The sequence below is a fragment of the Opisthocomus hoazin genome, chromosome 3, assembly GCF_030867145.1.
Source record: "Opisthocomus hoazin isolate bOpiHoa1 chromosome 3, bOpiHoa1.hap1, whole genome shotgun sequence".
Taxonomy (NCBI): Eukaryota; Metazoa; Chordata; class Aves; order Opisthocomiformes; family Opisthocomidae; genus Opisthocomus; species Opisthocomus hoazin.
Window position 1 is genome coordinate 86996258 of NC_134416.1, and position 22034 is coordinate 87018291.

The 22034-nt window shown below is 47.8% G+C and overlaps 1 protein-coding gene across 7 annotated transcripts in view; it reads right to left on the reverse strand.

Moving 5' to 3' along the window:
• HIVEP1 (HIVEP zinc finger 1) overlaps positions 1–16416 on the reverse strand; it is a 122902-nt gene extending 106486 nt beyond the window's left edge. For 6 of the 7 annotated variants that reach the window (XR_012763510.1, XR_012763512.1, XR_012763511.1 and 3 more), the window contains exons 1-2: positions 15254–15317; positions 12653–12799 (exon numbers count right to left, since the gene is read on the reverse strand). Coding sequence is in view for 4 of the 7 variants with exons in the window: in XM_075416928.1 (XP_075273043.1) it covers positions 12653–12692 (40 nt within the window). In the remaining 3 variants the exon portion in view is untranslated. Of the gene's footprint in view, positions 1–12652; positions 12800–15253; positions 15318–16354 lie in introns of those variants that run through there. The other variant, XM_075416925.1, reaches the window with a different exon arrangement.
• Between the last annotated feature and the right edge of the window lie 5618 nt (positions 16417–22034).

The window sequence follows — 22034 nt, forward strand, 5'->3', positions numbered from 1 at the left end:
GTGCAAATTGTGATTTCCCAGCCAAATTGAAAACCAGAAATTCGCAAGCTCTGTCTATAAACTTTTAACGCCTGACCGCAAGCAGCATACTAAGGTTCACGAGAAAGGATTTCAACAGGTTCTGTCCATCTTTTGCCCTTGATGCTACTGACACAGACACCAGAAAGGATGCTGCAAGGCACACAGAGCACACCAGCCTGCTCATCACACCGATAAATAGGGGAGATCTACTGTGCAAATCTGGTCAGCACAGAGGTCGAGCATTCAAAAGAAAAGCTGCCAGAATGTGCATCTCCTACAGAATGGGGAAATGAAGAACTTTTACCCTGCCCCCCCAAAAAAACAAGAAAAAAAAAGTACAAAAATTACTGCAAAAGTTGATGAAATATTTCAGTATTAACTCATTTTCTGCACTTCCAAATAGTCCTAAATGTGTTTATACAGACCTATGAGAAATGCAACCACAAGCACACTTGCTTTTTCATCCTGGAGATACTGTTTGTAGAAAAACTGCCTAAAATAATGGGGTCAGTTTTCAGATACACTGAAAATCCATTACTTGACAATGCTTCCTGAGCGTGTTACAGACAGATACCACATTCTTCAACCCTTTGAACCCAGATTCTTAATACAACTTACTTCTCCATAGCAAATTTCTTGTTCTGCCTTCTCAAAGCACTGTGAAGATGTTATTCCCAAGGAACATACTTTGTTAACTGCATTTTTTCAGGCCTCATCATGTAAACTCTGGGTCACTTCAGAAGAAAAGTCTTTATACCTACAACTTTGTTCAGGGAGCAAACCAAAGCATGTAAGATGTTAGCAATATCAAAGGTTTGTGAGGCTTAAGAACAGGCAGAAGAATCAGGGAGGAATAAGACGACACTATGAATTTGCCCGTTTCCCAGATGCCCACTAGACTGTTGGTTATATTTGCATTAGCAGGCAGGATGGTAGAGAAGCAATATCCATAGTGAGAACTGGAAGTCACTCTGAAGAAAGACAGAAAAAAAAAAGCAGTGAGGAATTAAAAAAAAATAGAGAAACATCACTTTCAAAAAAAAAAAAGTTGTGAAGAAAAAAATGTTACAATGATAAAGAGGAATGTGCTATTCATTTATTTTTGAAAAGGCAAGAGAGAAGCCAGCCATAAGATACTGGAAAAAACATTAATAATTAAAGCCTGTTTTGTGCTGAGGCCATACCCCGCCAGGATGCCTGTGAAAACTTCCCACGAGCTCCGGGACGTGCCCCGACGTGCCTACGGGGCCCGCTCACTCTGCGACATGGGATCCCTCCGGCAAAGGCCCCAAGCAGGAGCTCCCAACCTGCTCCATCAGGGAATTTCAGAGTTTGCCCTGACAGTACTCTCGCATATGCAGATGAGGCACCAAGACAACCGAAAGCGTCAGAAAACCACAGACTGTTCAGACTGCAGGGCTTCTGAGCCAGCCGAAGGACCCGCCTAATTCACAAGCCTAAGGGAGGGAAGATGGGCCGTTTCTACAGGGAAGCATATCTGCATTGAGCAGCCAAACAACAAAAACTGGTTTTCTTTCTACCACCACGGCAATGGCCTTCATGTATGCGAACAGGGATAGCAGCCAGGTCCTACAGCAACCCTGGTACCAAACTTTGCCAAAGAGGTACTGGAGACAAACTGCATTTCGCAAGTCCGACAAAAGTAAAATCATCCTCTAGAAAAACAGCAATTCCTCTGCTATCTGCAGAAGTTCCATCACTGTTTGAGGTTACATTCTAGAATTCTAAGGAAAAATGCAGGAAAAAGCATGTAAAGAAAACACTGTTTTGAAACATGCTAATGGACACACATACCTGGACATAGCATACATACACAGCGCTCTAAAACAAACCTAGGATCTTACTGGCACAGAAATACACGTTGTTTAAAAGAAAGAAAAAAACACCAGGTGAAAACATAATTAAATGTTCCATAAATTATCACAAAAAGGCTACTATCCCAACCTCCCAACAAATGCACGCAATACCAGAGACAATTCAGCACGCCCGCTCTGTACACTACATAAAGAATTGTTTGAAAATTATTAAATCATCCCTGTAATAAAGCTTAGGAATTTCGTAGTTCCTAATCTGCCTCTTAGCCACAAAAGCATTGCCCTCACATCGAAGGAGGCAATTCTGTTTTACGATTCAAGGCATTAAACTATTACAGCGCACATACTTAGCTCTGCCTCTTGACAACCAAGAATCACAGGAACATTTTGGCATAGTAGGTATTTTGCTAATAAAAATTACAGAGTGAAATATTTTAAACACAATTAATACATACACCATTGTGTTTCCTTCATAGATCCGGGACAGAAATACTTCTTTCTCTAAGAAATCCTGAAGCAGGGAGAAAGGTAAAATCTGTACATCTGCTGTGTAAGTGCCACGTACTCCTCTTCAAAACGCACTGAGGCCAGAGATTCATAACAGGTAATGGAATAGCAAAACCACCACAGAAATCTTATTTTAAGTGCCATTTCTAAATACTTCTGTCTTTTTCCTGGCTCCGTATTGTGTCTGCATTGCAACCTTTAGGGCAAGAAGCAGTGTGCAACTTCCCATCGCACTTAACGGAGCTCCAGCGGTTAAAAACAACACTGTTGGACACTATCTCACCCCACCTCGCGACCCCCGAAATGCAGCCAGCACTCGGAGGAAATCATGCGGTCTGCTGTGGACGTTCCACGACTCCCACCACCGGCAGGGCGCAAGCGGCGTGTCTCACGGGTGACCAGGAAAACGTGCGGCTGTTTCGTAGCGACGTCGCACTACGGGCTCCTGCTGAACCCACCGCTTCTCCCCACCGCAGCTCGCTCCAAACCCTGTGCCCTTGCCGCCCCGGGATCTACGAACGGGACTTGGTGGGAACTCCTCTTCTAAGCACACGGGGATTTGGGGGGAAGAAAGTCCACAGGGTGTTTTAACATACAAACATACGTTCCCTACTCGCTGCTTCTGCTGGTAATCAAAGATGTTAAATCCGGTTTGCTGCACGAACCAGATTCAATCATATAAGTACCAACAAAGCCTTGAGTCAAAGATGACATTTTCGTGTACACAGACTTTTCCAACTTTGCCTTAAGAAAAGTCCTCCCTCTGCTTCTCACAACCTGTGGATCGTCACAAAGACGTTTCTTCTTCAGCCTGCCGCCAAAGGTCATTGCCAAGTCAGCACACTGGCCAAGCAACCTTATTCTGAGAGAAGCTTTAAGGGCATTTAAGAAGTTTTTGTACGGAAACAAACAGCACTGCCCCGCCTACTGAACTAGAGCTTCCCCACTTGCCCTACGAATGCGTCACCGAAGGCTCCAAACATGTGCCGTAGCGGGTTGTTCCCCCCCCTTCTTCTTGATGTAATTTTTCTGAGTTATGATATATTTAAACAAGTGGAGGGAAAGAATGCACTTTGCCCAACTCATCTAATTCGGAAATTTAAAGTCCAGTTTATTCATCTGTTTTAACATAGCAAGGAAAATCTTACTTTTCCAACTCAGTAAGAGCCTGAGTTCCTCTCTCCGTAATCTCGTAAGCCATTACTGAACTGAAATGCTTATCACAGAAGTCCAACACACCAAAGAATGAACAAGTCTAGGAAATACAGACTGGTATAACCAGCTCTCTGAAAATGTGTAGCTCCAGGAGGTCTCCTTTACGTTTTCCACAATAAATATTTACAACAGTTCACAATTTGAAACAAAATTGCCTGATCATAAGAAGAAACCCCAAATACATGCCACAAAAGGGAATAACTTCAGGATTAAAAACCAAACCAACACAACCCCCAAAACACAGTCTTTTTCTAAGCTTCCCGAGCACATCCAGGTGGGCTACAGGGTGACTGTTTTGGTGGTAACAACTGACTGTGGTTAGGAAAAAGAAACAGTTTCCACCTCTTCAGCAATTCTGCAAAGCATTAGGTCAGACAGACACTACCCTCTGACATGACAACAGACAACTGTCTGTTGTTACTGAGCTCCCCAAGCAAGGTCCCGCACGCCTGTCCGCTCTGCCAAGGCCCGGGAATTCTTCCCCCAGAACCCCACGAATCCTGGCCTGGAGGGTCAGGGTTTCTCACACAAACCCTTCCCAGCATCGTAACACAGGCACAGCGAACGGTCTGAAGGAAACAGTACTATGGTGCAGACTCCTTGGGTACCTTTTTATTGAAGGGAATTCATCACAGCAAGATATTTTCAAACGGTAACAAATGCTCTTGGAAAGTTTCTTGGGCTAGATACGAGACTGCGCAGTAACCAGAGCCCAGCTGCAAAGTCTAGTGGACCAATGCCTTCAGAGCTTGAAAATACCGACAGGAGTGTCAAGAGAGAAACACACATCGTTTTAAAGCATTAACAAGGCAATCAAGAAAAACATGAGACCATAAGCCATGGCCTTTTTCATAACAGCCGTTTTAAGATGTAAATGACCATAAACCTGCAAGGAGGCTCTCTTAACCAAGCTTCTGGAGTCTATCCAGGATTTTGCTATTTACATGCTACTTTCTAATAGTTAGGTATTAGAAGAGGCTGTTAGGTCTTTTGTTTGTTTGTTTGTTCAGTAAGTTCACATACACAGACACATACACCCCCCACCCCCATCAAAACAGTTACCTCATACACACTCACAGCAAAACAAAATCTATTCTGAGATGCAAGCATTTAAACAAACAAACAAAAAGTCATATTCTTCTAAATGCTGGTCAGAAAGCTGGACTCTTGCAAAATGTAATTGTTCCTGGGCTCTAAAGACTGGACTCAGTTTCATCCCAAAGCCAACTGCCTGCTTTAACAGAAATGTTTGAAAGAGCAATTGCCAAAATCTTACTACTTGTTTCCCTTTTCACAGCTACAACTTTTTTCATGACCCTCCTAACACACTGGAGTTCATGCTTCAGCAAATGCCAAATTCTGTAGCATTTCTTACTCCACGCTCAATTAGCGATAAAGAAGATACAGGACATAAAGGTGAGGCAGAAGTACAGATCTGCGTCGTTTCCACTTCACTGTATTCTGAAAGAAATCTAACTGGCTTACACACAGCTTTTAAGCCGTAGTTCATTGCTGCTTTTCTCATTTCTGTATGAATTAAATTTTTTTCAACCTTAGACTTCACCACCAATTTCTTCCAGCTCGCGCCTGATTCTAACTGCAATTACAATGATTTTATATTCCATTAAAAAAAATGAAATTTGCTGTTTTCTACTATCAAGAGAACAGAACTAAGCTCCTTCCTCCATTCTTTTTCTTTCATGAACATTCTTGCAGGTATTTCTTTGTAATCCTCTTAGCTGGAATACTGTTCTTTCATCTCTCTTCTTCATGTTCTTTTAGCTTGCTCTGAAAGCACCTATTTTTGCCACTGTATCCAGCAGATGCTCTTTGCATTATCCCCATTTTCTTTTCCTAATATTAAGCACACATATGCAGAAATCTATAAATACATATTCAAAGTTGACAGTGCCAGCTACAATCAGGTTTGGTTTTCTGGACCTCTTTTTAATTGCTTAAATCTTAGCCAAATTTTGTTCATTCTGAATGAAAGTTCATGCCAAGTTTTACAGGGAGTGGTTTATTTTATTTTTAATTAAGGTGTCAACTGAGACCAGTTCAGTTTCCTGCTGGTTTACCAGCACACTAGAATTCTTAAAGTCATCCATTAAGAATCTCCACTGCTTCCCAGTTTTGAAACTTGTCCATAGAACAGGGGTTCTGGAGGGAAAAGCAAAGAAACCAGAAAATGGAACACACCTTTTGTTATCCTTATGAAAACCTATACCTGTCTTTGGACAACTAAAGAAGCTCAAAAAGCCTGCTGCTTACATACGGCAAATGGAGATTTCCAACACAAGAGCTCAGGCCAGAGGCTCAGGACACCCCTGACTCTGTGGGGTCCCTCCCCAGCTGCCCCGTGCTGGGGGTGCAGCATCAGGGAACCAACCAGTCCAGCACAAAAACCACCCAAAGCCCGTGATGTTAGTGTAACTCGCCCTGGGTACCACTACTTCTTCCACTGCAGGGATGGCGAACGCAGGAGCGGGGAGCACAACGCAACGCAGGGAACGAGCATCTGAGGTGGCGGAGGGCAGGGCTGCTTCGCTTCCTCCTCCTCCTCCAGCAATGACTTAAGCCAGTCTCAGAAAACCAACTGGGAAACAATGACATTAAAGATGTTCCTCTCTGAAGACTTCTCCCGCAGCGAGTATACCCTCCTGGCTGCTTTCTCAGCAGCAGCTCGAAACCCTGCATTCACCACGATGATGCAGGCTCACCGATGGGAGCGATTTCCTTCCCCACGCTCCGGTGCCCGGTCCAGGCAGGGTACGTCTGTCCGCGCAGAGTACGTCAGCAACGCTGCTCGGCTCACACAGCAGAAGCCTGCGCTGCCCCACAAAGTCCCAACGCAGCAGTGACTCACACGAGAAGCGCTGCGGTTCAACACCATGGAGTTTCTTGGGTTTTCAGTTTGGTATTTTAAAAGCTAGGAAGTAACCTTTAAGAATACCTTTTAAATGTTAAGATTGTGAAGCAAAGCAGCAAGAAGTTGGAGAATGCCAAAAAAGCAAGGGTGTTTACGCCAAAGAAGCCAGTGTGCAAAATGGGCTGTGCTCACGCCTTGGCTCTGTTTACTACCAGTTCCTTCATCATCTTTTCCATTATTTAGCCACCGAGCGTCTGCTTCACAACACTAACAACTTTATCTTCTGAGCCCTTGGAAGCTGATGTGGTACTTGGTATCTCAAATTTACAGGCAGAAAACAGAGGCATAGAGAGATTAAAAGATTTGCCAAAAGTGTTGGCTAATCTTGGACCTTTAACTTAAGTCACCTAGACCCTGATGGTTTGGGTTTTTTTTAAAAGGTACTTAGCACTTTTGCAGTGTTTCTCATTCAAGCTGTAGCCATAATGGACTGACTGCAGTTGCAAAACTCAGAATTTATGCCTGGGCATCTCTGCTCAGCCAAAATGCAGCACACGCAATTAACGGCTGGCTGCAAAGGTTTGGTGCAAGAGAATTGCTCCATGTGTTGGGACATGGTGGTGTTGGGGTGATGGCTGGACCTGATGATCTTAGATGTCTTTTCCAATCTTAATGATTCTACCTTGCACAAGAAACTCAGTGGCAGAGGCAGGAATTAAATGCAGTTGCCTGAAGGCAACACTGAACAGTGTTATCCAGCCTACTATTCTTCTCCCTATTGCAATCCACTCTCAGTAGGCTTCTGTCCATCACCTGTGGCCACCGACATAAGCCCAAACCATCCTGTGCAGTGAATAGGACTAAACCCTGTAGAAAAAACACAACCAAATTTAGGGACATGGAACGATGAGACACCAACAGGACAGGTGATGGGAAAGGGTGGTAAATTACTGCTTCAAATACAGCCTTTCTTACACTGCAGAATATTTTAGACAGTTTTTCACAAGTAAATACAGACTTTATTCACATTACAATAAAATGTAAGGGCTGCAGCCAAGATGATCTCTAAAGTGCAAGATGTTGGATCATACACACCATAAAAAGCAGTCTGAGTATCTTAAACTCTTAACAAGTAAAACAAAAACAAACCAAAAAAGATAAACTTTATCATTTGACATCCCAGATGAGAAACACAAGGGACAGAGACAGTATTTCTACTGTCCACAAGAGATCTGGCCTATTCATTGCATTACAGGTGGATCTGCTGGCATTCCAGCTGACGATACACCAACAGAGCCATGCATTCTCTCTACGCTCATGAGGAAGGTTGTCTGGACTAGATGACCCACAGAGATCCCTTCCAACCCCTAACATTCTGTGATTCTGTAATTTGTAGAAGAAATTATACTAACCAATCTGATACACAGAAACAAGAACTGCTGCCAAATTAAGGGATATTTCTACAACAAAGTCACCGAGTCAAAACTCTGATTTCTTGTTCCACCTGTCTCACACACACTCTGGACACTTAAGCAAGGCATGCATGCAGCATCTTTACAGATGTCCACAGGTACGCCACAGAGCGCAGACCACTAGCACTTCTGATGTACCACTACTTCATGCACTTTTCTCTTGAACCAAGCAAGCACAAGTTGCAGGAGTGATCCTTGAGAAATCTCAGCTTTTTTTTTTTAGGTCGTTTGATGCAAATCATGAGCTAAAGCACAGCACACCAATCGATTCTCAGGTTTTATAGACTGCACGGCCAAACACTGATAAGAAATACCAACCTGTCAGCTTTCAGCGTAGACAGGCCTGTTTCAGCACTGAAAGCATATCACAGTTTTAAACCAACACAAAAAGCCTTTGCTAAACCACACCTTAGACGTAGTAGATGCCCAGCTCTTCTGGGCATCGGAAGGCCCACAATGTATCCAGCTTTCCAGCAAACTTACGCACACTTTTCAGATTACTGCAAAGCCATCAAGCGCCTGAGCAAACCTATTCATATTATACTCGCATTTCCTTATCAGATGTAAAGTGTTAAAAGATTTGTTGACGGCTGTTGAACTTTATGGGCCCGTCTGCCATTTGTTTAAAACAGAAATATTTGACCAAGAAGAAAAAACAAAAACAGCAACAACTTGCCTTCTTAAAATAACAGAAAGCTTATCCAGAAAGAGACGAAGTTCAAAATATTTCTGTTACAGTTTTGTATCGGTGAATCAGATCACTGTGCTAAACACTGTACACATAATAAACAAGCTTTCATTTTAAACTCTGCAACCAGGTACTCCTAAGTAAACAAAAACATGAGTTGGTTTTCCTTCTCTACCCTCACAACCATCTGACAACAAACCAAGCCCACTCAGCCCTGCTAACAGCATGATTCTCAAATGTAGCTGCACTTCTGGGAATACATTACAGCTTCTGAGAAATGCTTTGTTACACCTGTGTATCAAGTGGCCATGTAAAATCAGTGTGTAATCACATGCAAAGTAGTCTTTTCACTAGTTTTCGTGAGCTAAAACTTCATACAGCAGACAAAGTAAACCAGGAAAAGACGACCTCTGGATGTCTGAACAAGACGGATATTTTTCCTCTTTTGCAGCACACATTTTCTGGAGGGGGAGTGACAACGCTTTTGATTAGCAACACGATATGCATCTTTAATATTTTAGAGACTACGACAACATCAGGAACACCTGCTTACAAACTCCGCCGCAGTCACACAGGTGACAGGTGAGACACACCAGGCTTTTCCAAGGCATGCCTTTGGCCTTCTGCTTTGAAACTCCTAGGGGTTTTCCAGAACTTGCACATATCTGATCCATGGCCTTTCGAGACCTGCAAAGCTGTCATTTCTCTCAAATTTCAGCCACTCATCCCTACCGCTGGGGATGACCACAACTGTTAAGTTAGTCAGGAGGCTAAGCCTGATATTGCACACAGCTCCTCTTACCACAGCAGTCCACTGGTGACGGTAACATTTTTCACCCACAGACGTATTGGCAGTGAGAAGCAGGGAAGGCTGATGTGACCAAACAACGTCATGAAACGAGCGCAGCACAGCAGATGCCGTATCGGTACCCTTCGGATGCATCACGCTCATTCAGCCACAGCTGGGCATTAACACCATGTCACTAGCACATAGTCATGAAAACAAACAGCCCAGTAATTTACTATTTCTTTTTATTTGCAAAATAATGCTTCCCATATCCTGTCCTCCTGATGCAGGGGTTTTTTTTCCTGATGTAAAATCAGGTTAGTATAGCACTACATTGACTCATCTATAAACAGACAGTGAAAGCCAAGAAGGGGGAGAGGACCTCAGCACACAAGAAAAACCCATAAAAAAAATAAACTTGATCTTTACTGATCCTGAGACTTCAGGGCCACTGCTAATCTGGCAAAGGCTGTCAGCTCTCTCAGAACTATACAAAATGAGTAAAATCAAGCCATGTCACAAAAAGAAGAGCTTTAAGGTTTCCCGACAATATCTTAAATTTACCTCTATATTAAAACAATGCTGCTCTATTTTCCCCAGACAATAAGCTTGCTTACAGTAAACAGAGGCAATATTAAAACCTTCAAAACTTATTCCTATGCTGCAGCAAACCTCAATTTAACTAATGGGAATGTGTGGGGAGTGTTTATGGTGGGGTTTTTTTCCTGTGTGTTTTAGGGGAGAAGACGACAGGGATTGGGTTGGGGATTTTTTAGGGGAAAATACCTTGGGTTCTTGGACTTGGCTGTTTAATCTCCAGGCTGACTTGGACTGCAAGTGCAACCCAAGTAACTCATCTGATGCACAACAGGATTAGAGAATGTCAAGGGTTGTTCAACAGCGATCTCTCAAAAAAAGTTAAACATTGATGAGCTCTGGACAACTCTAGTTAAAGCTGTTGGTGATTTGGTTGCTGTGGGGCAACGAGAGGAGTTGGGACAAGGGAGGGAGAAGCCAGGTAAGGCCACGGAGTGTTCTTTGTACATAGTACAAAAGGTGACGCTCAGGTTTAGACAACTTAAAAATACAGGTTACTTAACCTTACATCTTTGTCTTCCAAAAGTTACAAAACATGAGAGTTTGCTGAGTTTCACCTTCGACCACAGACATTTACTCTTTTTGCAGATTTAGTTATCACCAGTACTAATTACCATGGATTAAAATGGTTAAGAGTCTCAACTTCAGATGGGTGTAACTTTGCATACATAAAAATAAGCTACCAGAAAACAGACCTGTGAAATTTTTCAGCCTCCTCAAGCTCCATCAAAACCCGAGGGTTTCAGCAAATATTTTCTGCAATATTCTCAGAGATTGATAAAATGACTAAAGAAATTGAAATCCAGTTTTCCTCATTATGTAGACTAAATATGGAAATAGGGCATAACTAATGAGAAGTAAACTGATTTTTCAAATCACTTCGCCTCTAATAACCCACGATAGTAGCAATACATGCTCACGACGTGTTGAAGTTTGCAGCACCTGCATAGTTTTAACAATCATTTAACCATTCCAACATCACTTCAAGTTACAGGCTTTCTATATACCTCTATTTCCCTTCTCAACATTTAACCCATCTTAATTCATTCAAGAATTCCATTAGTTGTGGAAAAATAGGAACTGATGAAAACTGCTATTACAGGGGGCGATAAAAGCTAAATTACTGGGGAAATTACGCGAGGCAAAAAAAGCAATTAATTTCTTACACAATTAAGAGTTTAATTAGATTATTTATTTTAAATGTGTTTCTTTAAGTGAATAGAAAGCCTTACAGCAGACTTAACTCCTATTAAGTTTCAAGCAATACAAGAGCAGAGCCATACAAGAGCAGATATCAGACAGAGTACTAAAATTAGATCACTCTCAGAAAACATCAGCTCAGAAAACACAAGCTCAGCTATGCCAGCAATCTGGTAAGCAGCAATATTAAAAACTGGGCTCTGATTTATTGCTTCACGTTCAGTAAGAAGGGGAAGCGGCATCACCTAAACGTGAAATTCCTGATCTGTGATTGGAGGTTTATCCATCACACCGAACAACGCTACTCAGCACCTCCCGAATAAAGACACCACAAAAATGTCTTCTCCAGCAGAGACTGTTAACAGTAGCAGTGGCAACAGTCTGCAAACACGCGGTCTTGGACACAGCCATACGCACTAGCACTTGAGAGCCTCCCAACTGTAAACTCACTGAAACACATGTGGATGTTGGGTTTTGGCACAAAAAATTAAAAACCAGAACCGAATGCTGCTCCCCCCCTCTAAAACTTTATGTTGATGCTTGCTGTTCTGTGAACGCTTTTGTTCTGTGAAGAGATGCTTCGACACCGCAACTGTAAAACGCACATTAAAAAAGCCGATGACAGCTACACGTGAGGGTGCAGGTGGAAGCCTGTTCACCTGAAAGCTGTGCACAAGGGTGGGGATGGAATTGTGTTCTCCCTCAACATACATGTCTGCTTGTCAGCTGACCTGTATTTTTCCCCTCATTTAACTCCTCCAGGGCCACCTCTACCAAGACATTAACAAGTAACCACAGGATCGGATTCCGTGCGTTCACCTGCCAGTCCTGGGCTCGGTTAAGCACACTGGGATTTTGTTCAAGGAAACGCCTGGACATGTAAGCTGGCCAGTCTGAGGAGCAGCTCACTTGCCTGCTTGCTCCCTTCCACAGCCAGCGAGCTACCACTTGGCTGGGTGAAGGCAGGACAGCGAGAAGACCAAGGTCAAACCCAGCAATGCCCGCAGCAGCGTGGGTGACAGATGATAGACAGCGAGGAGGGATGCACGGGAGGAGAGTCTGATCCCATCCAAAGCAAGCCAAACCGATCACTATTAAGAAAAACAACTACTCATGCTGCTTCTACGTTACGCACATTTCCCACCTCCCTGTATACTTCAACTGTAAATTCTCTGGTAAGGAAACTACGTCTTCCTTTGCATTTTCAAAGTTCATGCTGGTTATTGCTGTAAGCTGGAGGATATCAAGAATGCTGTCACGCACACAGACTGCAGGAGTAAGACCAGATTCCACTTATTTCTATCAAAATTAGAGCTGTGTCGCAGATGACTCCTAAAACTTCCTTGCAAACTATTATTGGATCAAACCAGACTTCTTAAATACACATTCCTTTAACCTCGTAATTGAAACTGCAACCGAGCTTCCCCAGGAGCTTTTCTTTCTCAGCTGAGAGCTACATACCTCTCAGATTTCTGGGATGTATCTGCTTTGTCCGAGGCATTTTCCTCTAATCTCATACACCACTTTCTCCTCTCAGAAATGGGAAGTACAGCAAGCAGAGAGATGGCAGCTCCATAAACTTGTCAAGGGGGTCATTTAATCCATATGCTAAAAAAAGAGAAAGAAAAGTTATGAGATTGTACGCATTAATAAGGAAAACAAAGATACCTATCTGCTCCCTTTCCTCCTCAAATGGCTGTGGAAATTAGTGATGAGCAAGAAGTATTTCTGTACCTATCCTTTTACAGAGTGAAATGTTCCAATACCTTACGAAAACTACACAAGGGTGAGACTCCTTCTGGGATTACTCAGGAAGCATGAGAAAACTAAGATACTTTTCCACATTTGTCAGCTGTTTTCTAGCCAGAAAACGTCTTCCAACAACTCATGTCCCATGCAAATAAATCCAGAAAACTAAACAAAATTTGACATCGGGCTTTAAGATACAGATCTTCCTCTCAGGGTGGGGGGGGAGAGAGCAGAGCGGAGGGCGAACACGCACTGCATCAGCAACAATCTGCCCTCCTTGTAACATCAGCTGCCTCCAGGTTCCTTACGTGGAGCGTGCAACTCCGGAAGAACTCCCCGTGGGATATTCCTGCCGAAATATCAGCACAGCGCGGAGAACCATGCCGGCTCCTGACCCACCCACACGCTGCTGCAGAGCAAGTCTGTGCCCTGGTGTGGTCCTGCGTGGCTGCAGCAGCCGGCATTTACAGCAGGCTGCAGCCAGCAGAGCCCCAGCACGGATAAACCCCACGGAGCAGGGAATTCTTTTCATAGCCTAGCACACAGAACTGCTGCTGCTAAATTGGCACAAACCTACGCTTGCATCCTCAAACCTACATCTTTTCCGGGATTAACAAAACTTTTCCTACTTTTCAAATATTCTTATGATTTGCTTCCAGTTTCAGGAGTGTTTTGTTCAGTTTCTGAAATCCTACGGGATATGAAATCTCCCACAGAGCTATGGCAAACTATTTACGCGCCAAGAACTTAAAAAAAGAAAATAACTGGTGTAATTCCATCCTTCCAGCTACACAAAATTAAAAATTAACCACTTCTCACTTTTTCTTTTAATGGCAATTAACAGTTTTTTTTTCAGAAAACACTAGTAAAAAAATTTTCAAATTTATATAAACTTCAGAACAGCCCCTAAGATGGACAAGTTGATTAAGGACAGCTACTCGAAGGAGGAAGTAGATAGAAATTTTAGCGTTTGTTGTAAGGATTAATTTAGGGGTTTGGGTTGTGGTTTTTTTTTTTAAGTCAACCACATTTTTGTAAAAATGGTCTCTTAAAAGAGACCACTTGCAACCACCCCATTCAGTCTACAGACTGTTGAGGAATATAATCATTAATTTTTAATGTTTCTTTTGTCTGTTGCTGCATTAAAAGGACCCAAATAGGAGAAGAAACTGACTGCAACTGACACAAAGGAAGGCTGGAAAATGTTTTTCCTGACTAATGGTTCTCCACTCGGGTATCAGTGCACGTTAGAGGAAAGGCGAGGAGGAATCCAAAGCAGAGCACACGGCCTGCCAAGCTGTTCACCCTTTACCTGCAAGGGTAGCAGAAAGGTTTAGCGCGAAATAAAACCCGATGCTAACCAGGTCCGTTCTCCTGGTCCTGGGCACGAACTGGAAACGGGGGGGCCCGGCGTGCAGCAAGCAGCTCCCCCCGAACCCCAGTCCCCCCGCACCCAGGGTGCTGCTGGGCTGGGGTTTTGACACTCGACCATGAACACGGCCGCTCCTTCACGCAAGTTACCTGGAGCAGGAGTTTGAAACACCCCCGGGGACCAGCGAACCGACACCCCCCCCCCGCAGCACGAATGACATCTTATTCACGGTTTAAACCCGCCGATCCCCCCCCCGCAGGACCCGTTCCGCGGGGGGGGAAGGGATGGCAGTGGTCACCCCCCGCCCCCAAAAAACCCCCACCACCCCCCCCCCCGCCGATGCGATCAGGGACCGGGGCGGAGGGGGGGGGCCATCCCCGGGGCCCCCGGTACGCGGGAGCAGGGGTTGCGAAGGGGAGGGGGGGGGGAGGGGGGGGGGGGAGGAAAGGAGAAAAAAAAAAAAAGGAAGGAAAAAAAAACATGAATGAATAAAGAGGGAGGAGCCTGGGAAAACCCCTCCGCAACGCCGCACCGAACAAAGCGCTGCACACATGCCCGGGGGGGGCCGCAGCCCGGCGGGGACGGCGGCAGGGGCAGCGGGCGGGAGGGGCCGGGCCCGGGGCTCCGCGCCGCACCCCCCCTCTTCCCCCCCCACGACCACCGAGGGGGGGGCACACGGACGGACCCCCGGGGCGCGGAGTCCCCGCGGTGGAGGGAACGCGGGGGGAGCGGCCTGCGGTCCTCCCCGTCCCCGCCCGCCCGGCGGAGGACACATTGTGTTGTGGCTGCCGCAGCTCCGCGCAGCGCGGGGCGCCGGCCGCGGGGGGGGAGCTGGGGGGGCCGGGAGCGCCCGTCCCGCCCCGCACCCCTCCCTCCCGGCGGCGCCTCCCGAGCCCCCCTCCCGCCCCCCCCACCCCCCCCCGGCGGGGCCCGCTGCAAACCTGGCAGAGGCTGGGAGAGGCTGATGGCGGCGGCGGGGAGCGCGGCGACCCCTGCGCGGCGGCGGCGGCGGGAAGAAGGAGGGGGGGGGAAGCGGGGGGGGGGGGGGGGGGGGGGGGGGGAGCCGGGAGCCTCCTTCACTTGACAACCTCAAACACAAACATGACCCGGCGCCGCCGCGCACGCACACACACCCCGACGGAGCCCAGCACCGTCCCCCCGGGCCGGCCAAGGCGCCGCCCCCCGGCACGGCCCCCCCCCCCTCCGCAGCCCCCCGCCGCCCGGCCGCGCCCGCCCCCCGCCGCAGACCCCTCCTCCGGGCGCCCATGTCCCGCACGGGAGCCGACCACCGCCCCCCCCCCCCCGGGGGCACAATGCGGGGCGACAGGGGGGAGAGGGAGCCTCCCCTGACGGGCGGGAGGGGCGGGGCGGCCCGGCGGGGGAGGAGGGGAGGGGCGGGCCGGGCGCATCCGCCGGGCTCCCCGCGGGGAGAGACGCGCGCCCCGCCCCGCCCCCGGCGCCCCGGTCACTGGCGGGGCCGCGCGGGGGGGGACGGGAGGGAGGCGGGGGGCGGGGGGTGTTTTACCTTCTCTCACTTTCTATTGCAGGAAGCGGGGCCGGGAGCAGTGACGTCACCGGGTCTCCCGGCCCCGCCCCCTTCCCCAACCGGGGCGGGCGGGGGTGGGGGAGGGGTCACCGAGGGGGTTTCCTCGCGGCCCGGTGGGGGAGGGACGGGCGGCGCGGCGCGAGGCACAGCAGACGGCTTCTCCTCAGACGCCGCCGCCTCACGGGCGGGACCCCGCGGTCCCTCAGCCGCCGCCCAGGGGCCCTCGGGGTCTCCTCAGGGGATCCCGCGCGGCGGCCGCACCCCCCACAAAACAGCGCCTCCCCCCCCTCCCCCCCGGGGCAAAAAGTTACCGGTGCGCGTCGCGCTCCCCCTTGCCGCGGCCCGGCCCCCGGGGCACCGGCACGGCCGGGCGGCCGCGCACCACACACCACACGCACAGAGGGGGAGCCGGGGCTGACGCGGAGATCCCGGAGGTTCCTCCCCGGCGCCCGGCCGGGCTTCCCCGCCGCCTCCGCCGCCGCCCGGGGAAACTCACCGCCGCTCCGCGCATCCCGCCGCCGCTAACTTTCCATGCCGGGCGGCCCCGAGCCCCCTCCGCCGCTGGAAGTGGGCGGGGGAGGAAATACGAGGAGGAGGCGCGGCGCGCGCTCCGCCGCGGCGCCCCTTTTTTGGCCCGGTTGTGGCGGTGGGGGGGGGGGGGGGGCGGGGGGTCCTCTGCCCGCGTGTGCGCTCCGGGGGGGTGGGTCACCTCCCCCTCCCCCCCCATTAAACGTGTCCCGCAGCGCCTCGCTCTTCCTCCCCTGGCGCCCAGCCGTGAGCGCTTTGGCCGCTTCTCCTGCCAGACCGTGGCCTGCCTGAGGGGAACGCGACCACCACCCCTTCCACAACACCTCGAGTTTTTCCGCAGGGCCTCCCTTCTGCACCACGTTTAACCCCCCCCCCCCCCCCCCCCCCCTTCCATCCGCAGCAGGAGGATGGCACGGCAGAGCTCCGTGCAGGCACACGGCCGCTTCTGCCCGAGATTCTTGGCCACGGGCGCTGTCTCAGGGATGGTTTTCCTCTCGAGTTACACCTCCAAAACATTTAACAGCTTGCGATGGTGGCAGGTTCCCCGCTGCGGGTCAGCTGTCCTACCTCCTGCCCAGGAGCGCTGGCTGCACGGAAGGCAGAAGCGAGCGGGCAGCCCACCTTCACGCGGCCTGGCAGGTCTGCAACATGGCAGCTGGGGCGAGGGGTGGTATTCATCACGAAATTAGAGATTTATGGAAAAAATCGGACCCTCAAAGAGTGTCTTCAAAGAGAAACGTCATATTCCACTGCTCCTCCAGTTAGTCAAGCAAGTGGTGGTTGTTTTATTAGAAACCGTGCTTGACTTCCACCGCTGGCTTCCAGCCGTAGGGCTCTGGCTCACTGCCTGAACACCTCAATATGAACACAATCCTGCAGGTGCCGTAAGCCAAAATGAACGTACCGAGTCTGACCAGTCACAAAACGGAGATCAAGTAGCCTCTAGGTCTGGACCTCTGCTTGTTCTGTTCATCTGTCCCTGAAAGCCTGGCCCGCTGGCAGGTATGATACACAGCATCTGGCTCCTGCTTCTGCTACGTCAGGTTGTTGTCACCAGAGTCATCGGGGTGGAAGGGTCAGATGCTGGACCTTCCTCACAAGGTGCCTCGGAGAAAAGAACCCACCACGGCCGCTGCTGCTGCTGGAAGTCCTAGGTCACACCCATCTCTTTGCAAGGGCCTGGATAAGCTCGAAATGGATTCTCCAACCTGCAAGTTGAAATGAAAGACAACAGCAAACCCCCCTGGAGCCAGCAGGAAACTGTTCTACTAAAAGAAGCCAAAATGCATCCCACCCAGCAGCATGAAAATCCAGCCCTCTTACAGTGGGGATAGGCACAGGGAATGTAGTAGGTGCCCTTCCTCTACAAACAAGCTGTTTTTACAAGAATGACTCAACGAGGCGTCGAGGAGACAGGTCCCCAGGGAGGCACCGGCCCTGGCAGCTGATCCACCCTTGAGCAGAAAACCAGTCATCTCGAAGTCGGTTTGGGTCAGGGGACAAAACTCACCTCGAACAAGCAGAGGTCAGGGCCAAAGAGCCCCCTCCAGCCCGGCTCTGTGTCCCTCCGGCAGGCTCCCCGACCCTCTCCAGCGAGTGGGAAACACAGTCCAGAGGGCAGCCTCGGGGAAAGCTCGGAAGAGACGGCAGCAGCGGGCTGTTTGCCCTGGGCAGACCGCTGCACCTTTTTCTGTCTTTTTTTCCACCAGCGGAAAGGGAGCGCGTACCCACTCAGCGAAGCACTGCGGGGAAAGCGCTTGGATGGTTGCTAGTAGGAGGCACAGGGTAATCGTCTCAAACCTGCAGATGAGGGAAATTCTTTGCAAGTTTTCAGCGAGATCTAAAATGCCACATCAATATGCACACTGAAGAAAAAAAAAAAATCATTCATGGCAGAATTTAGATACTTTTAAAATTTCACCTGAAAGGAGCCCTACGGGATACACATTCCCCTTGAATGACTGTGTGTAGATCTGAACGGGGGAGATTATTAAGGCTTTTTTTTCTTTCTAAAACTCCACTGCACTTTCAGGAGGACACCTATTTTTAAACATCCTCTAGATTTACGCTCGAAACCCCTACGCTCAGAAGCTGGTGTTCTGTAATGGCTCGCAGGTATTTTATGTATAAATATATACACATACACACATTAGGCTCTCGAGAAACCATGATACTTTAGGTACTTTTAAATTATTCATTGTTAAGCACCCCATGATAAGTCTCTAGTTGAACAGTATGTGGTTTTTCTAGATTTCTTGGTATATATTGAATGTGAAGCACTGCAGTAAATTTAACTATGCTGAGCATTAAACATGAACATTTTATATTGTACATTACACCTGACACACAACTGAGAATCTTTATTATTAAGGCTTCAGGGAATTTTTGAGGGAACTTCTGAAGTTCTGAAAAGGAAAAACAAGACTGAGCGCTATTTCTCTACAGAAGTTGAGATTTTCTCAGAGAAGGGAAATTCCATAAGCAGTCTGTATTGAATTAACATGAAGATTTCACCAAGAGAACCACTGTCTGTTAGCTTCTGCTCCGAGGTTCCTTGTTTGGCACTGTCAGATGAAAGCCGGAGGTTCTTGCCTTACCTGGCACAAGCCGGTGCTCAGAGCGTTTCCAGGGCTTGCCGCTCCTGCAGCAGGGCCGGAGAGATAGGGCAGCAACCGCCGCTGCGAGGGGAGGTCATTTTCCCACTTTTCTCCAACCGTAACTGTCACCCCAGATACTCGCAGCCCTCCCTTGTCAGCAACGGCCAGGCGCTTTCCTGGAGGCATGTGAAGATGACAGCAGGGACCTGGCCTCAAGCCGCTCCCCCCAGCCTGCTCCTCCGAGCAAGGAGCTGGTCCTGGTTGCGACATTTTGCATGATGGTGTCCTGTATCTCCCCTCATAAGATGTTGCTTTTATGGTGTCCCATAAGTTGAATCGGTTCATTTTGATTTGGAGAAACTGGCATTATATAATGGAAATATGTTCCACTGAAGAATTTTGGCCCAACCTTACTTTTCACTTACATATATATGCTGCAGCTCTGTGTGGTGATCACTGGTATGGACCCCTGCAGCCAGGGAAAGGTCCAAACTGGTCCAGCTTCAGGTTAATCAGCTGATATAGGGCACAAGTCACTGACAGAGCTTCACCTTTTCTCCAAGCAATATTAACCAGACATTTCAAAGAACTACATGCTCACCGATGCCATATCTAGTTATTTACACCATGTTTGTCTTAATGACATCAGAGCATCCCAGACAACAATACCTGTGTTTGAGGTGCTACGCTAAAAACTGTTTTGGTGACTCTTTGTCGTTGGAAAGCTAAAAACTGTTTTGGTGACTCTTTGTCTTGGAAGGGCCCCAGCCTCGGTGGTGCTCCCCCAGGAGACCTTTCCCAACAACAGCTCCTCCAGGCAGGGGAAGCAATCCTCCCATTACCCCAAGCCACCACCACAGCCTGACATCAGCCTGCTTTCCTCCCAGCACACGAGGCCTCACGTGTCTGGTCACAGGACAAGAGGCCAGACAAGAGACCTGCCGCTGAGGAGAGAACCTTCTGACAGAGTCCCTCTGAGGTGTCCTTCTGTACTGCAGACTCTGGCAGGACCAGTGCTGTGCCCACGCCACATACATGAGCAGCGTCCTCTCTGCAGAGAAACACGGCGAACCCAAGAGCAAGAGAGTCATCCTCAGCGCTTTGCAGGCTGGCCGCACTCCCTGCCCAGCCAAACCCTCCGTGATGGCACAATAAAGTCTAAGGAGAAAGACAAGAAAGACATTAAACCCAGACTGGTTAAACCAGTGCTGCCTTTTTCTCCAAAAGGCAGCCCCAGTGGCTGGCATACACTGTGCCGGCGCTGCTGCTGACCTGCGCTGAGCATTATGAGGAGCAGGCTGGACCACCACGCATCTACCAGGGCTTTGTGGGACGTGACATTAAGCCCTTCTGGGAGGGAGATAATTGCCACACAGAATTATGAGACCTGGGATGGAGGATTTGGGAGAAAGTAGAGACTCACCTGCAGTGCGGGATACGATACCATTGGAGTTACATTAAAGAGCTGAGCCAGCTCGTGCTCCCTTCCCTCCTCCCTGAGATGGAGCTCACCCAAGGCCCTGAGCAGTCTTGTGTCCAAACACAAGGCAAGTTTGAGCTTGGGCCGGTGCTCTGAAGTTACTGTAGATGTAGCCATGAAAAGCAAGTCTCAGAGCTTTTGACTTTCCACTGAAAGCTGCTTCTGTGTTTTCAGAAACAACTACTTCTCAGTAGGTTAGCAGGCTCTATACTTTTACAGCCCTTTTACTCCCTTGCACCCATGTATTTTTACTCCTAACTGAGCTAGACAGTTTTCTAGCCATCTCTGAACTTTTTCATGGGGTTACTCATATTTTCCACTGCATCTCCCCTTTACCTCAGCTTGCCAGTTCGCTCTGATCTTTTTTTCTCAGTAGCTCTAGGTTCTGAACTGTTCATCTAAATATGGTGCGATTTGCCAGTGTTTTTTGCTAAGCCTTTAATTTTATCTGTTAAAGAAACAGAAGACACAGGTGCACTTAACACAAGTGCACCTTGCCAAGATACTTTCAGTCATATGCTTTTTCTTTAGATTTGACCGTAAAGGTTTTAACACACCCGAATGATTAAAGAGCATTTTATCTTGTGCCTTCTTCCTCAATTTTTTGCCGTTCAACAGCACTCCAGTATTATGTTTGCCACAGATATGCATGGGAGAGGTCTTTTAAGTATCACATTCTGAGCACATGAAGTTAGCTCAGCAGCTCAAAGATTGCAGGGTTAAAAGGAAATAATCAAAACATTACTGTTTTCTCCAGAAATGTTTTCCCTTGCCTCCTTCCCAGTACAAGTGTGAATATAAGAAATTCACAAAGAGGAAAAAAAATCCACATTCTATTGAAAAAATATCAAGTTAAAATTTCTTTGATTACTTGGAGGTTTACTTTCCCAGACTTATTGTGGATCATTAGGCACAGATCAACAGCACAGCTTCGAGTTCCTTTAGCCTTGTTCCCCTGACCAAGAAGTGACATTCAAACAATATACAGAGTATTTGCAGTGGTGCATCACAAGCCAGACATATAGCACCTTTTGGAAGCTGTGCTGTTTCTGTTGTATGAAGACGTTCAGTCCTCCTTAAATACAAGTGGCTACAACAATAACTAAGTGTATGGGTTTGCTTTGAATAATCTTGGTGCCTTTCTGTTAATAATCCTGCTACATAATTTCCCTATTTGTAGGGTCTCCTGAAAAATCATTTCCTCTAGCTATGGACAGTGATTTTGTTCAATCTTTTTAAGCTAAGGCTAAGAACTATTGGAACCTGATACTGAGGAACATAGAAAATTTTCAAAACACACTTTATGAAATGAATGCAAGTTGAAAACATAGCATTTGCAGTCTTGCCGCTGTCCCAAAATTTCACAAGGCCGACACTGTTAAAGCCGTGGATCTCATTTTCCAAAATCCTATCACAGCAGCACGACTGCCTCCCATACCCATTTTCACACATTTATAAACAAGACAGAGGAAAACTAGGTATAGGAGAGCAACAGCAATAGAAGAAGAGACCTGGTTCAAGGCTGGCTTCTCACAGCAGTAAGGAGAGAAATATTTTGGGTCTGGTTTTTC